The sequence below is a fragment of the Hypanus sabinus genome, chromosome 23 (assembly GCF_030144855.1).
Source record: "Hypanus sabinus isolate sHypSab1 chromosome 23, sHypSab1.hap1, whole genome shotgun sequence".
NCBI classification, from domain to species: Eukaryota; Metazoa; Chordata; class Chondrichthyes; order Myliobatiformes; family Dasyatidae; genus Hypanus; species Hypanus sabinus.
The window spans coordinates 63,100,959-63,115,609 of record NC_082728.1 but is presented as its reverse complement, the minus strand read 5'-3'; the positions used below and the strand labels follow the sequence as shown (position 1 = coordinate 63,115,609).

The 14,651-nt window shown below is 43.5% G+C and overlaps 1 protein-coding gene across 1 annotated transcript in view; it reads right to left on the bottom strand.

The window, feature by feature from the left end:
• The window catches only part of mycbpap (mycbp associated protein), a 399,570-nt gene that overhangs the window by 311,248 nt on the left and 73,671 nt on the right, over positions 1-14,651 (bottom strand). Inside the window, exon 3 of the mRNA XM_059949031.1 lies at positions 13,096-13,246. Within this exon, the coding sequence (XP_059805014.1) occupies positions 13,096-13,246 (151 nt within the window). The remainder of the gene's footprint in view (positions 1-13,095; positions 13,247-14,651) is intronic.

Here is a 14,651-nt window from a genome sequence, read left to right as displayed (position 1 = left end):
TGCACCCCCCCCCCCCCCACTGACTGCTCCTGTGGCTCCTCCCACAGACCCCTGTATAAAGGCGATTGAGGTGAACTACATATACCTGACTGGTCACGCCCCCCCGCTGACTGCTCCTGTGGCTCCTCCCACAGACCCCGGTATAAAGGCTATTGAGGTGAACTACATATACCTGACTGGTCACGCCCCCCCGCTGACTGCTCCTGTGGCCCCTCCCACAGACCCCGGTATAAAGGCGATTGTGGTGAACTACATATACCTGACTGGTCACGTCCCCCCCCCGCTGACTGCTCCTGTGGCTCCTCCCACAGACCCCGGTATAAAGGTGATTGAGGTGAACTACATATACCTGACTGGACACGCCCCTCTGCTGACTGCTCCTGTGGCTCCTCCCACAGACCCCGGTATAAAGGCGATTGGAGCCACAGACCCTTCCTCAGTCTCCAGGATGTTGTGTGATGGTCACTTGCTGCTTGTGCTTTCTTCCAGCCAATAAAAGCCTACCTTAACCCACATCTCAGAGTTATTGAAGGTGCATCAATACCAGAAGATTTTTCAGACATATAAAGGGTAAAAGAAAGGTGAGAGTATATGAGATAACCACTGAAAAGTGGCAACACAGAGGTAGTAATGGGAGACAAACAAACTGCAGGCAAACACAGTCAGTCAGTCTTCACTATGGAAGACACCAGCAGAATACATGAAATTTGAGAGTGTCAGGATAATAAAAATGTCTTGGGAAGCTGAAAGGTCAGAAGGTAGATAAGTCATCTGGACCAAATGCACTACACACAAGAGTTTTGAAAGGTGGCTGAAGACATTGTGGAGGCGTTAGTAATGATCTTTCAAGAATCACTAGATTCTGGAATGGTTCCAGAGGACTGGAAAATTGCAGGTGCCACTCTACTCTTTAAGAAGGGAAGGAGACAAAAGACAGAAAATTATAAGCCAGTTAGTCTGACTTCAGTGATTTAGGTGAGGGAATTTATAGTTTAGTAGACAATAGGTTGAGGTGCAGGTAGTGTTGAGGAAGCAGGGAGTCTGCAGAAGGAGTTAGACAGATGAGGAGAATGGACAAAGAAGTGGCAGATAGAATACAGTGTAGGAAAGTGTATGGTCATGCACTTTGATAGAAGGAATAAAGGCATAGACTACTTTCTAAATGGGGAGCAAATTCAGAAATCAGAGGTGCAAAGGGACTTGAGAGTCCTCGTGCAGGATTCCTTAAAGGTTAACCTGCAGGTTGGTAGGAAGTGGTAAGGAAGGCAAATGCTATGTGAGCTTATATTTTGATAGGACTAGAATATAAAAGCAAGGATGTAATTCTGAGGGGTTTATAAGGCATTGGTCAGTGTACTTGGAGTACTGCAAGCAGTTTTGGTCCCTTTATTTAAGAAAGGATGTGTTAATATTGGAGAAGGTCTAGGGTGATGAGAATTGCCTCAGGAATGAAAAGGTTAAATGAATGAGGAGTGTTTGACGTAACTGGATCTATATTTGCTGGGGTTTAAAAGAATGAGGGAAATCTCCCTGAAACTATTGAATATTGAAAGACTTAGACAAATTGGACGTAGAGAGGATGTTTCCTATAGTGTGGGAGTCTCGGACAAGAGAACAAGGCCTCAGAATACAAGCACATCCCTTTAGAATAGAGGTGAGGAGGAATCTCTTTAACCTGAGAATAGTGAATCTGCAGAATTCATTGCCACAGACAGCTGTGGAGGCTAAGTAATGAGTATATTTAAAGTGGAGGTCGATAGGTTCGTGATTAGTAAGGATGTCAAAGGTTATGGGGAGAAGGCAGGAGAAGGGAATTGAGGGGAAAAATAAATCAGCCATGATGGAGTGGTGGAGCAGATTCAATGGGCCAAATGGCCTGCTTCTGCTCCAATATCTTAGTGCCTTTGAATATAAAATCTTTAAAACACAACTTATATTATTAAAGCACAACTGGGTACTTTGTTGAAAGTGACACTCATTGAACAAAACATGAAAGTAATTGTTCATTGCTTTCTATATTCTGGATGTGCAAAGCAATTCTCTATTTTGCACAGAAGTTATTAGGAAAACATCAAAGGTTTTATAGGCAGCATTGAGATTAAGAACCAATTAATCTGCCCTGGCTCAAAAGAGGGAAAAAACCATTTTATTAAAACTATGTTTATTTCTGGGTCCTATCTAACTTTGATCCTCTTGCTCACAGGATATGTTGCATAGAAACTATTACCACAGTCACTTGGATGAATAACAATAGCTCTCAGGTCCCATTAACCCTAATTCCCCACTCTGCATATTTCTGTTAGACAGCCATAACTAAAATACTGCACTGGTTGGTAGTCCTGCTCTCACCTCCTGCACAAAATAAAAATTAGAGGTCCCTGGCAATGGTAGAACAACGGTACAGAATACCTCAGGGAGAGAAATGAATAAAGAGTGGTAAGAAGGCTGGGTTAAAAAAAATCAGCACTAAATATTGTCTCCAGCCTTTATTCTCGATTAATGATTTGGATAGGAATGCTTGAATTTTGATTGCTAAGTTTTTTGATGGCACAAAAACTGGTAGGATTGTCAATAATGGGATGGTAGCTGGAGAATGACATTGAGAGGATGAGTAAGAGTAGGATGTACATAAAGGCTTTCTGTAACATTAGTTGCTCAGGAATACTGTACAAAATCTAGGAATCCTTGAAGAAAGCAGCGTAAGTAGATAAGATGGTTAAGAAATCATACAGGATGCTTGCCTCATCAGTGAGGACATAGAAGAGATTATGCTGTATGTACTGTGTGCACTCCTGGGCAAGGTAACACTAAAGAGGATGCAGATCAGATTTATCAAGACATTCCGTGAGTTGGATCATTTTGATTATGTGACAGGAGTGGTTAAGCTGAGTTTGTATTCCTGGCAGAAAAGGCTGAGGGTGAATCCGATAGAGGAATAAGAATTATGAGGGGCATAGAGCATAGAATATAGGATAGCATAGTACAGGCCTTATGTCCACAGTGTGCCTACATACTTCATGATCAAAATAAGCCTTTCCTCCTACATAGCACATAACACATTTTTCCTTCATCCATATGTCTATCCAAGAGTCACTTAAATGTCCCTGATACCTGCCTCTATCCCACCCGACAGTACATTCCAGGCACCACCTCTCTCTGTGTTAAAAGGCTGCCTCTGACATCTTCCTTAAACATTCCTCCTGTCACCTCCTCTGGTGTTAGTCATTGCCCTGGGAAAAAGGTGCTGGTTGTCCACTCTATACATAGCTGGGTTAAGTAGTAGAAAACCTATCGCCATAGCAATGGTATCTAAACTTAGGGAGCATTAATTTATGATTAGGGATAAGAGTTTTAGAGGGCAGTTGGTACTTAAGTGGGCAGTGAAGGCAGGTACTCTCACAATATTCAAGATGAGCACTTGAATTGCAAAGGTACAGAAGACTACGTTTCAAATGTTGAAAAATAAGATAGGTACTTGATCATCATGGATTTGATGAGTTGGATGTCAGGAAATGTAGAGGAGTCTTGTCCCAAAAGCAGAGTGGCAGAGATAATTAACAATAAGCAATAACTTTAATAATAATCTACAAAATAATAAGTCATGAGGGGCCATGAAACAAGAGAGAACAGGTACTAAACACCACAGGCTAGGAACAACTAGTTGATGCAGGCTGGTTCGATGAGTGAACAACGACTATGGATAAAAGCTGGGTTTAAATAGGCTGCAGGTGATGAGTTGGATGTCTGCACCCAACAACAGTCCAAGACAATTTGGATAGGTCTGGTGGAACTCCTCGATGAGTGATGGATCTAAGATGAAACTGGATGGCACCACAGACCTCTGCTGCAGACTGTATACCTCCCAGAAAGCCAGATACTGCACAGCATGACGACATGAACCCCTCAACCGGCAAACCATATACGCTGCATCTTCCACCATCTTTGCATAAGAAGGCAAAAGTGTGTATCATCCTGTCTGGTCCTTGCTGGGAGAGGACAGCTCCAGAGTCCATGTCAGATGTGTCACCCTCTACAACAAAAGGCCAGGAGGGGTTCAGATGGCAGAGAATGGAGGCAGTGATCGAGTTCCTCGAAAGCCTGGGCCATGGTAGCAGATGAGGTTATCTATGAGGAAGGTAATTTGGTGAGGGAGGTGAGAGGAATGGTATTCTGGCTGCACCCCAAGAAGTGCAGTTGCTGCTTGAGGGAGAGTGGTCAGGGTCATTCAAAGACAGTGCCCTTTCTCTGGGTCCATGGTTATGCCTTAGAGGACGTAACCCAGGAAGAAAAGGACTGGGGTGTGGAACTTTAACTTACAGTACAGTTTTCAAGGAGATGCTGAAGGACTGAAAGACATGGTCTTGGGGTCCCTTGAAAACATGAGGATGTCATTGAGGAAGATGAACACATACCTATGTAGCATGTCTCATTAATGAAGGCTTGGAAAATGCCTAGAGTTTTGAAAAGTTCAAAAGGCATCACCAAGTATTTGTAGTGGCCAATGAGAGTTATGAATGCAGTCTTCCACTTATCTCCCTGGCAAATGCAGATCAGGTTGTACCCGCTGCACATATCCAGTATAAGACCATAAGATACAGGAGCCAAATTAGGCCCTTTGGCTGATCGAGTCTGCTCTGCCATTTCATCATGAGGATCCATTTTCCTTCTGAGCACCAAACTTCTGCCCATATCCCTTCATACCCTGACCAATCAAGAAGCTATCAACCTCGGCCTTAAATATACATAAAGACTTGGCCTCCACAGTTGCCTGTGGCAAAGATTCACCACTCTCTGGCTAAAGAAATACCTCCCTATCTACATTCTAAATGGACAGCCCTCTACTCTGAGGCTGTGTCCTCTGGACCTAGATTCTCCCACTATAGGAAACATCCTCTCCATATCCACTCTATCAAGGTCTTTCACTATTTGATAGGTTTCAATTATGTCACCTCTCATTCTTTTGAATTCTAGTGAATACAGGTCCAGAGCTATCAAACGATCTTCAAATGATTTGATCCTGGATTCATTTCTGTGAACCTCCTTTGAACCCTCTCCAGTGTCAACAAATTCTTTCTTAAATAAGGGGCCCAAAACTACTCACGTACTCCAAGTGAGGCCTCAACAGTTCTCTATAAAGCCGCAACATTATGTCCTTGTTTTTATATTCTAGTTCTCTTGAAATGAATGCTAACATTGCATTTGCCTTCCTCATCACAGACTCAACCTGTGAATGAACCTTTGGGGAATCCTGCACAAGGACTCCCAAGTCCTTTATGCCTCAGATGTTTGAGTGTTCTCTCCATTTAGAAAATAGTCTACCCGTTTATTTCTTCTACCAAAGTGCATGACCATACACTTCCTGACAATATATTATGGAATACAGTGCCACTTCTTGCCTATTCTTCTAATCATTTTCCTAATAGCCTCTCTACTTTCTCAAAACTACTGCCCTTCTACCTCTTTTTGTGTTATGCACAAACTTAGCAACAAAGCCGTTAATTCCATCATCCAAATCATTGACATCAAATGTAAACAGAGCGGTTCCAACACAGACCCCTCCGGAACACCACTAGTCACCGGCAACCAACCAGAAAAGGCTCCCTTTATTCCCACTTTTTGACTCCTGCCAATCTGCCACTGCTTTACTCATGCTAGTATCTTTCCTATAATTCCTTTGGATCTCAACTTGTTAAGCAACCTCGTGTGTGCTACCTTGTCAAAGGCCTTCTGAAATCCATGTACACAACATCAACCAATTCTCTTTTGTCTAGCCTTCTTGCTATTTCTTCAAAGAATTTCAATGGGTTTGCCAGGCAAGATTTTCCCTTGAGGAAACCATGCTGACTACGGCCTATTTTATTAAGTACCTCCAAGTACCCAGAAACCACATCCTTAAGAATTGACTCCATTATCTTCCCAACCATTGAGCTCAGGCTAATTGGCCTGTAATTTCCTTTCTTCAGCTTCTCTCCCTTCTTGAACAGTGTAATGACACTTGCAAATTTCCACTCTTCCAGAACCATTCCAGAATCTAATAATTCTTTAAAGATCATTACCAATGCCTTCACAATCTTTTCAGCTACCTCTTTCAGGATTCTGGGGTGTACACCATCTGGTACAGGTGTCTTATCTAGCTTCAGACCTTTCAGTTTCCCAAGAACCTTCTCCATTGTAAATGCAACTTCGTAGGAATGGCTCTGAAGACTTGTGCCAACCAACTGGTGGGGGTATTCAAGAACGTTTTCAACTTCTCACTGCTATGGGTGGAGGTTCCACCTGCTTCAAAAGGCAACAATTATACCAGTGCCCAAGAAGAATAATGTGAACTGCCTTAATGATCATCAACCAGTAGCACTCACATCTACAGTGATGAAATACTTTGAGAGACTGGTCATGACTAGACTGAACTCCTGCCTCAGCAAGGACCTGGACCCATTGCAATTTGCCTATCGCCACAACAGGTCAATGGCAGATGCAATCTCAATGGCTCTTCACACAACCTTTGACCACCTGGACAACACAAACACCTACGTCAGGATGCTGTTCATCAACTATAGCTCAGCATTCTACACCATCATTCCCACAATCCTGATTGAGAAGTTACAGAACCAGGGTCTCTGTACCTCCCTCTGCAATTGGATCCTTGACTTCCTAACCAGAAGACCACAATCTGTGTGGATTGGTGATAACATCTCCTCCTCGCTGACAATCAACACTGGCGCACCTCAGGAGTGTGTGCTTAGCCCACTGCTCTACTCTCTAGATACCCGTGACTCTGCACCTAGGCATGCTCAAATACCATCTATAAATTTGCTGATGATACAACCATTGTTGGTAGAATCTCAGATGGAGATGAGAAGGCATACAGGAGCGAGATATGCTGACTAGTGGAGTGGTGTCGCAGCAACAACCTTGTACTCAACGCCAGAAAGACAAAAGCTAATTGCAGAAGGGTAAGACAAAGGAACACTTACCAATCCTCATAGAGGGATCAGAAATGGAGAGAGTGAGCAGTTTCAAGTTCCTGGGTGTCAAGATCTCTGAGGACCTGACCTGGTCCCAACATATCAATGCAGTTATAAAGAAAGCAAGACAGCGACTATAGTTGAGTAGGAGTTTGAAGAGATTTGGCATGTCAACAAATACAATCAAAAACTTCTATAGATGCACCATGGAGAGCATTCTGACAGGCTGTATCATTGATTGGGGGGTGGAGGGGGCTTCTGCACAGGACTGAAATTTGTTGTAAATTTAGTCAGCTCCATCTTGGGTACTAGCCTATAAAGTACCCAGGACATCTTCAGGGAGTGGTGTCTCAGAAAGGCAGAGTCCTTTATTAAGGACCTTCAGCACCCAGGGCATGCCTGTTCTCACTGTTACCATCAGGTAGGAGGGCACATAAGCCTGAAGGCACACACTCAGCGATTCAGGAACAGCTTTTTCCCCTCTGTCATCCAATTCCTAAATTTACATCGAACCTGTGAATCTGCGGTGGGTACACAAGTTGTCTTTCTACAGATGCTAGCACTCTTGGGACATTAAGGGAGCTCCCTCTAGGTGCTTGGGTTTTGGAGGCATTGCTGAGGAGGGTCCTGGAGACTGAAGTGGTTCTAGGAATGGAGCTGGGTGTCTGGCTGATTACCCGGAGGGTTGCCCCAAAAGATGTTTGTCAATACAGAAGGCTAGAGTGATGAGGCTTTCAAGGTCAGTAGACAGCTTGGTTTTCAAGCACCCTGAGAGGCCGTGATGATGATGGGCCAGTAGCGCTATCACATTCTAGGCGCACTCCACCACGAGGGCCCTGAATTCCATGCTCCATGTGTGAGCCTTGATGCAGGTGAAATAACTGATCTGCTGCCTCCCTTCCATTTCCAGGATAGTCAAAACCCTGTGAAATCCTCATATCTGTTGCAACTGGGATTCTTATTGTCCCAGTTAGCAGCCTCTCAAATCAGAGCTTGCCCATTAGAGGGGGATGACGAAAGTGATCTTGGTTCAGTTTGTAAACTACAGAGATGGCTGGAGCTTGATGGACAAGTTTCTTTAGATAAGCAAACTCTGTTACGTCAATTGTGTTTTCACCTATCCTGTCAGGAAATGTAGAGCAGAGCAGTGGAGACGATTTAGTGACCAGTGATAACTTTAATAATAAATTGCAAAATAATGAGCCATGAGGGATCACAAAACAAGAGAGAACAGGTACTAAACATCACAGGCAACAAGATAACTGAAGGCTTGGAACAACCAGTTGATTGTTAATTGGGAAAACAAGGACTGTGGATAGGCTGCAGGTGATGAGTTAGAAACAAGTGCCAGGTGACTTCTGTTAGCTTGGTGGCGACTGGGATGTGGCTGCTTTTTTTTTTAATTACAAAATCCTTTACTACAAATATCGGTGCTATACAATATATACAAAACAGTGGCAAACACAATTACTGCACTACAAATAGACAATAGACATTACACCAGAATGTTGCCATCTCTATCCACGATGGCATTTACACCCCGCGGAGCCCAACGGTCTCGAAACTCCTCCAAGGCCGCTGTGGACTGCGCGTGTTCTTTTTCAATATTTACCCGGGCACGAACATACCCCCTAAACATTGCCAGGCAGTCTGCCCGGGGAGATCCTCCCGCCACCCGTTTTGGGATATGGCTGCTTGTGCAAGCCTGACACTGGAAGGTCTGGTTCTGTAATGAATGACTCTAAGATTCACCATTAACTTTCTAAAATTGATCAGCAATGGGCAAAAAACACTGATTGTGTAGGTGATGCCAGATCCTGAATATGGATTTTTAAAAAAGCATTATAGTACGTAAAACAACTTAGTCATTGTATATCATTAGGGTACAATACTGGTGGATTCTACTTCATTGGCTGTCAAGAGTGCTTTGGGATATAGTGGAAATGTGAAAACTGGCATATCAATGCAGACCTTTATTTCCACTTTCTTCTCTCTACTTCGGCGCTAATCAGGAATTTTCAGTCATTTGACACTTTCAAAACATAGGCCAAAATTCACCTTTACTGTGTGTAGGGCTCTCAGTACAAGTAACTGTGATGTTAACTATTCAGGCTAACGAAATGGCTTCTCTGTAATGTTACTTAATACTGTAATGGGTTTCTGTAGCTGGAATGTTTGGGTTATTACTGCAGATAAGGGGGAAACTAACCAATGGAGAATTGTTATGTTATTTTGTATGTGTGAGCTGAGCGGGAGTTTGTGGTCTTTTCGCGAGGCGAGTGAGGAGGACAGATGTGTGAGGAGCGGACAGCGGTTCCAGGGTGGCGGATACTGGACGTTGGCGGTTCAGATGGTGGCAGAAGGCTCGGAAGGTCATTGTGAATGGAACCGGAAGCATGACCTCCAACATATTAAAATATAGAACATAGAATAGTACAGCACATTACAGGCCCTTCGGCCCACAATGTTGTGCCAACCCTCAAACACTGCCTTCCATATAACCCCCCACCTTAAATTCCTCCATATACCTGTCTAGTAATCTCTTGAACTTCACTAGTGAATCTGCCTCCACCACTGACTCAGGCAGTGCATTCCACACACCAACCACTCTCTGAGTGAAAAACCTTCCTCTAATATCCCCCTTGAACTTCCCTCCCCTTACGTTAAAGCCATGTCCTCTTGTACTGAGCAGTGGTGCCCTGGGGAAGAGGCACTGGCTGTCCACTCTCTCTATTCCTCTTAATATCTTGTACACCTCTATCATGTCTCCTCTCCTCCTCCTTCTCTCCAGAGAGTAAAGCCCTAGCTCCCTTAACCTCTGATCATAATGCATACTCTCTAAACCAGGCAGCATCCTGGTAGATCTCCTCTGTACCCTTTCCAATGCTTCCACATCCTTCCTATAGTGAGGTGACCAGAACTGGACACAGTCCTCCAAATGTGGCCTAACCAGAGTTTGATAGAGCTGCATCATTACCCGACTCTTAAACTCTATCCCTCAACTTATGAAAGCTAACAACCCATAAGCTTTCTTAACTACCCTATCTACCTGTGAGGCAACTTTCAGGGATCTGTGGACATGTACCCCCAGATCCCTCTGCTCCTCTACACTACCAAGTATCCTGCCATTTACTTCGTACTCTGCCTTGGAGTTTGTCCTTCCAAAGTGTACCACCTCACACTTCTCCAGGTTGAACTCCATCTGCCACTTCTCAGCCCACTTCTGCATCCTATCAATGTCTCTCTGCAATTTGACAATCCTCTACACTATCTACAACACCACCAACCTTTGTGTCATCTGAAAACTTGCCAACCCACCCTTCTACCCCCACATCCAGGTCGTTAATAAAAATCACGAAAAGTCGATGTCCCAGAACTGATCCTTGTGGGACACCACTAGTCACAACCCTCCAATCTGAATGTACTCCCTCCACCACAACCCTCTGCCTTCTGCAGGCAAGCCAATTCTGAATCCACCTGGCCAAATTTCCCTGGATCCCATGCCTTCTGAATTTCTGAATAAGCCTACCGCGTGGAACCTTGTCAAATGCCTTACTAAAATCCATGTAGATCACATCCACTGCACTACCCTCATCTATATGCCTGGTCACCTCCTCAAAGAACTCTATCAGGCTTGTTACTCATGATCTGCCCTTCACAAAGCCATGCTTACTGTCCTTGATCAGACCATGATTCTCTAAATGCCCATAAATCCTATCTCTAAGAATCTTTTCCAACAGCTTTCCCACCACAGATGTAAGGCTCACTGGTCTATAATTACCTGGACTATCCCTACTACCTTTTTTGAACAAGGGGACAACATTTGCCTCCCTCCAATCCTCTGGTACCATTCCCGTGGACAACAAGGACATAAAGATCCTAGCCAGAGGTTCAGCAATCTCCTCCCTCGCCTCGTGGAGCAGCCTGGGGAATATTCCATCAGGCCCCGGGGACTTATCCGTCCTAATGTATTTTAACAACTCCAACACCTCCTCTCCCTTAATATCAACATGCTCCAGAACATCAACCTCACTCATATTGTCCTCACCATCATCAAGTTCCCTCTCAGTGGTGAATACCGAAGAGAAGTATTCATTGAGGACCTCGCTCATTTCCACTGCCTCCAGGCACATCTTCCCACTTTTACCTCTAATTGGTCCTATCTTCACTCCTGTCAACCTTTTGTTCTTCACATAATTGAAGAGTGCCTTGGGGTTTTCCTTTACCCTACTCGCCAAGGCCTTCTCATGCCCCCTTTTTGCTCTTCTCAGGCCCTTCTTAAGCTCCTTTCTTGCTACCCAATATTCCTCAATAGACCCATCTGATCCTTGCTGCCTAAACCTCATGTATGCTGCCTTCTTCCACCTGACTAGATTTTCCACTTCACTTGTCACTCATGGTTCCTTCATCCTACCATTCTTTATCTTCCTCACCGGGACAAATTTATCCCTAATATCCTGCAAAAGATCCTTAAACATCGACCACATGTCCATAGTACATTTCCCTGCGAAAACATCATCCCAATTCACACCCGCAAGTTCTAGCCTTATAGCCTCATAATTTGCCCTTCCCCAATTAAAAATTTTCCTGTCCTCTCTGATTCTATCCTTTTTCATGATAATGCTAAAGGCCAGGGAGCAGTGATCACTGTCCCCCAGATGCTCACCCACTGACAGATCTGTGACCTGACCCGGTTTGTTATCTAATACTAGATCTAGTATGGCATTCCCCTTAGTCGGCCTGTCAACATACTGTGACAGGAATCCATCCTGGACACACTTAACAAACTCTGCCCCATCTAAACCCTTGGAACTAATCAAGTGCCAATCAATATTAGGAAAGTTAAAGTCACCCATGATAACAGCCCTGTTATTTTTGCACCTTTCCAAAATCTGCCTCCCAATCTGCTCCTCGGTATCTCTGCTGCTACCAGGGGGCTACAGAATACCCCCAGTAGAGTAACTGCTTCCTTCCTGTTCCTGACCCACCCATACTGACTCAAAAGAGGATCCTGCTACATTACCCACCCTTTCTGCAGCTGTAATAGTATCCCTGACCAGTAATGTCACCCTCCTCCTCTCCCCACCCCCCCCCCCATCCCTTTTAAAGCACTGAAATCCAGGAATATTGTGAATCCATTCCTGCCCTGGTGCCAGCCAATTCTCCGTAATGGCCACTACATCATAATTCCATGTATGTATCCAAGCTCTCAGTTCCTCACCTTTGTTCCTGATGCTTCTTGCATTGAAGTACACACACTTTAGCCCTTCTACCTTACTACCTTTACACCCTTTATTCTGCTTCTCTTTCCTCAAAGCCTCTCTATATGTTAGATCTGGCTTTACTCCATGCACTTCTTTCACTGCTCTATTGCTCTGGGTCCCAACCCCCTTGTAAATTAGTTTAACGATGCTAGCAAACCTACCAGCAAGGTCATTGCTCCCCCTTGAGTTCAGGTGCAACCCATCCAATCTGTACAGGTCCCACCTTCCCCAGAAGAGATCCCAATGATTCAAAAATCTAAAACCCTGCCCCCTGCACCAACTCCTCAGCCACGCATTCAACTGCCATCTCCTCCAATTCTTACCATCACTATCACGTAGCACTGGCAGCAATCCTGAGAACACCACCCTTGAGGACCTGTTCTTCAGCCTTCTGCTTAGTTCTTGAAAATATTATGTGCACAAACTGATAAACTTACTGATTTGGCGCCTTTAGGTTATCTGTTTCTACTAACCCATCACTAAGAAATAACTATAAAGTTGCAATTATTTACTCGCCTTTGATGTATTGTCTGATATTTGTGTTGCAAGTGTGTACTAGGGGGCATTACACTGTAATATTGCACTATCAGTGGGGTGATGGCAGTTCGCCCTAGGCGAACAGGGGTATATTGGGGGCATGGATAGTACATGTGTTATTACAAAGAGCAGCATCTTCAGCTTCTTGTATTCTCAACAATAATCTTTTCCCAGCAGATAAACAGCAATACACAGATAGAGTTTATACAGGTACACAGTCACATTAAAGTGGTGTCTTCAGCAAGCCAAATTAAGTCACCAGCTTACATCCTCTAAATAATTGTTAAAGAAGATTTATTTTTACCCATGTTAGCAAAAAAATAACACACCTGAATAGTCCATAGTTCTCAATTCATCCAGAGGTAGTGTAGGTTTGGCTACAAGTCTTTTCACCATCACGTCTTCCTTGGGTTTTAGTTTTCGAAGTAGTATTCTATTGGTGGTTGGAATTGCCTTTAAAGGTGCGCGAGGAACATGCAGCTATTGGGATATAAAGGAACAGAATTAATTTATCTGTAGTTGCAACTCCATGTAGACGAAAATGGCCTTTTCTCAGTTTTCTGTTACTAAAATTAATGCATATTGCCTATTTTCCCCATATTTTTCCGGCTTCTTGGCTGCTTAATCATCCTTCATGTAGCATTTTTCCAAAATTTAACCTACATTTTACTGAAGAAACATTTTAATTCATAACAAGATTAGGCCCAGCCAACACTTTGTACAATAGTAACATAATGTCCAACTCTTGTACTCAGTGACATAGTGTTTACACTGAACCAATGAAGGCCTTACACTTTTCTGTCTCGGTCTAGACTGTGTTGCAAGAAAAGACATCCTCTCCACACCCACCTTATCAAGGCCCTCAAGGCGTTATAAGTTTTAATTGACCATCTCACTCTTTTATCCTCCAGTGGATACCCTGCCCAATCCCTTCCAACTTGCTGATTAAAGATATTAGTCAATAAAATCTTCTTTGGATTGTTTGTACCATATTAACATTGTTTCTTAAATAAGAACATTATTATACACATACTTCAGGTGTGATCTCATGAGTGCCTTCTATAATTGAAGTGTAACCTCCCTACTTTTGTAAATGGCAATAAATAACAACAATCTCTTAGCTTTCCTAATTACTTGCTGTGTCTGTATATGACCCTTTTGTGAATCATCCACTCGGAGCTCCATAATCTCTCATCTCAGATAAAATGCTTCACTTTTATTTGTTCTGCCATAAAGGGTTTCACATAAGGCTCCATTGGCCAGATCTCTGCTGGTTGATCTCCTTTCCCTTGTGAATGTTCATCAGCCTAAAACATTGATTTCCAGAATTTTCGACCATTGGTTGAGCCAGACCTCTTCAAATCTGTCTGGACCACATACTGCACTATCAGGGCCTGTTCTCCTTGGCTTCTTTTATTCTTTATAAATAAACTCTACTACTGTGCTACTTCCACCCTTACTTCCAACAAAAAAAAAACACAGATTTCACACACTTCTCTGGAACCGTGAATAACTTAAGAAATAGGAGCAGGAGTAGGCCATTCAGCCCATCGAGCCTGCCCCGCCATTCAATAAGATCATAGCTGATCTGTCTGTAAACTCAGCTCCATCTACCTGCCTTTTCCCCATAACCCTCAATTCCCCTACTATGTAAAAATCTATCGCACTGTATCTTAAATATATTTAGTGAAGAAGCCTCAACTGCTTCCCTGGGCAGAGAATTCCTGATTCACCACTCTCTGGGAAAAACAGTTTCTGCTCATCTCCATTCTATATCTTCTCTCCTGAATCTTGAGGCAATGTCTGCTCGTTCTAGTCTCACCTACCAATGGAAACAACTTTCCTGCTTCTATCTTATCCATCCTTTTCAAAATTTTGTATGTTT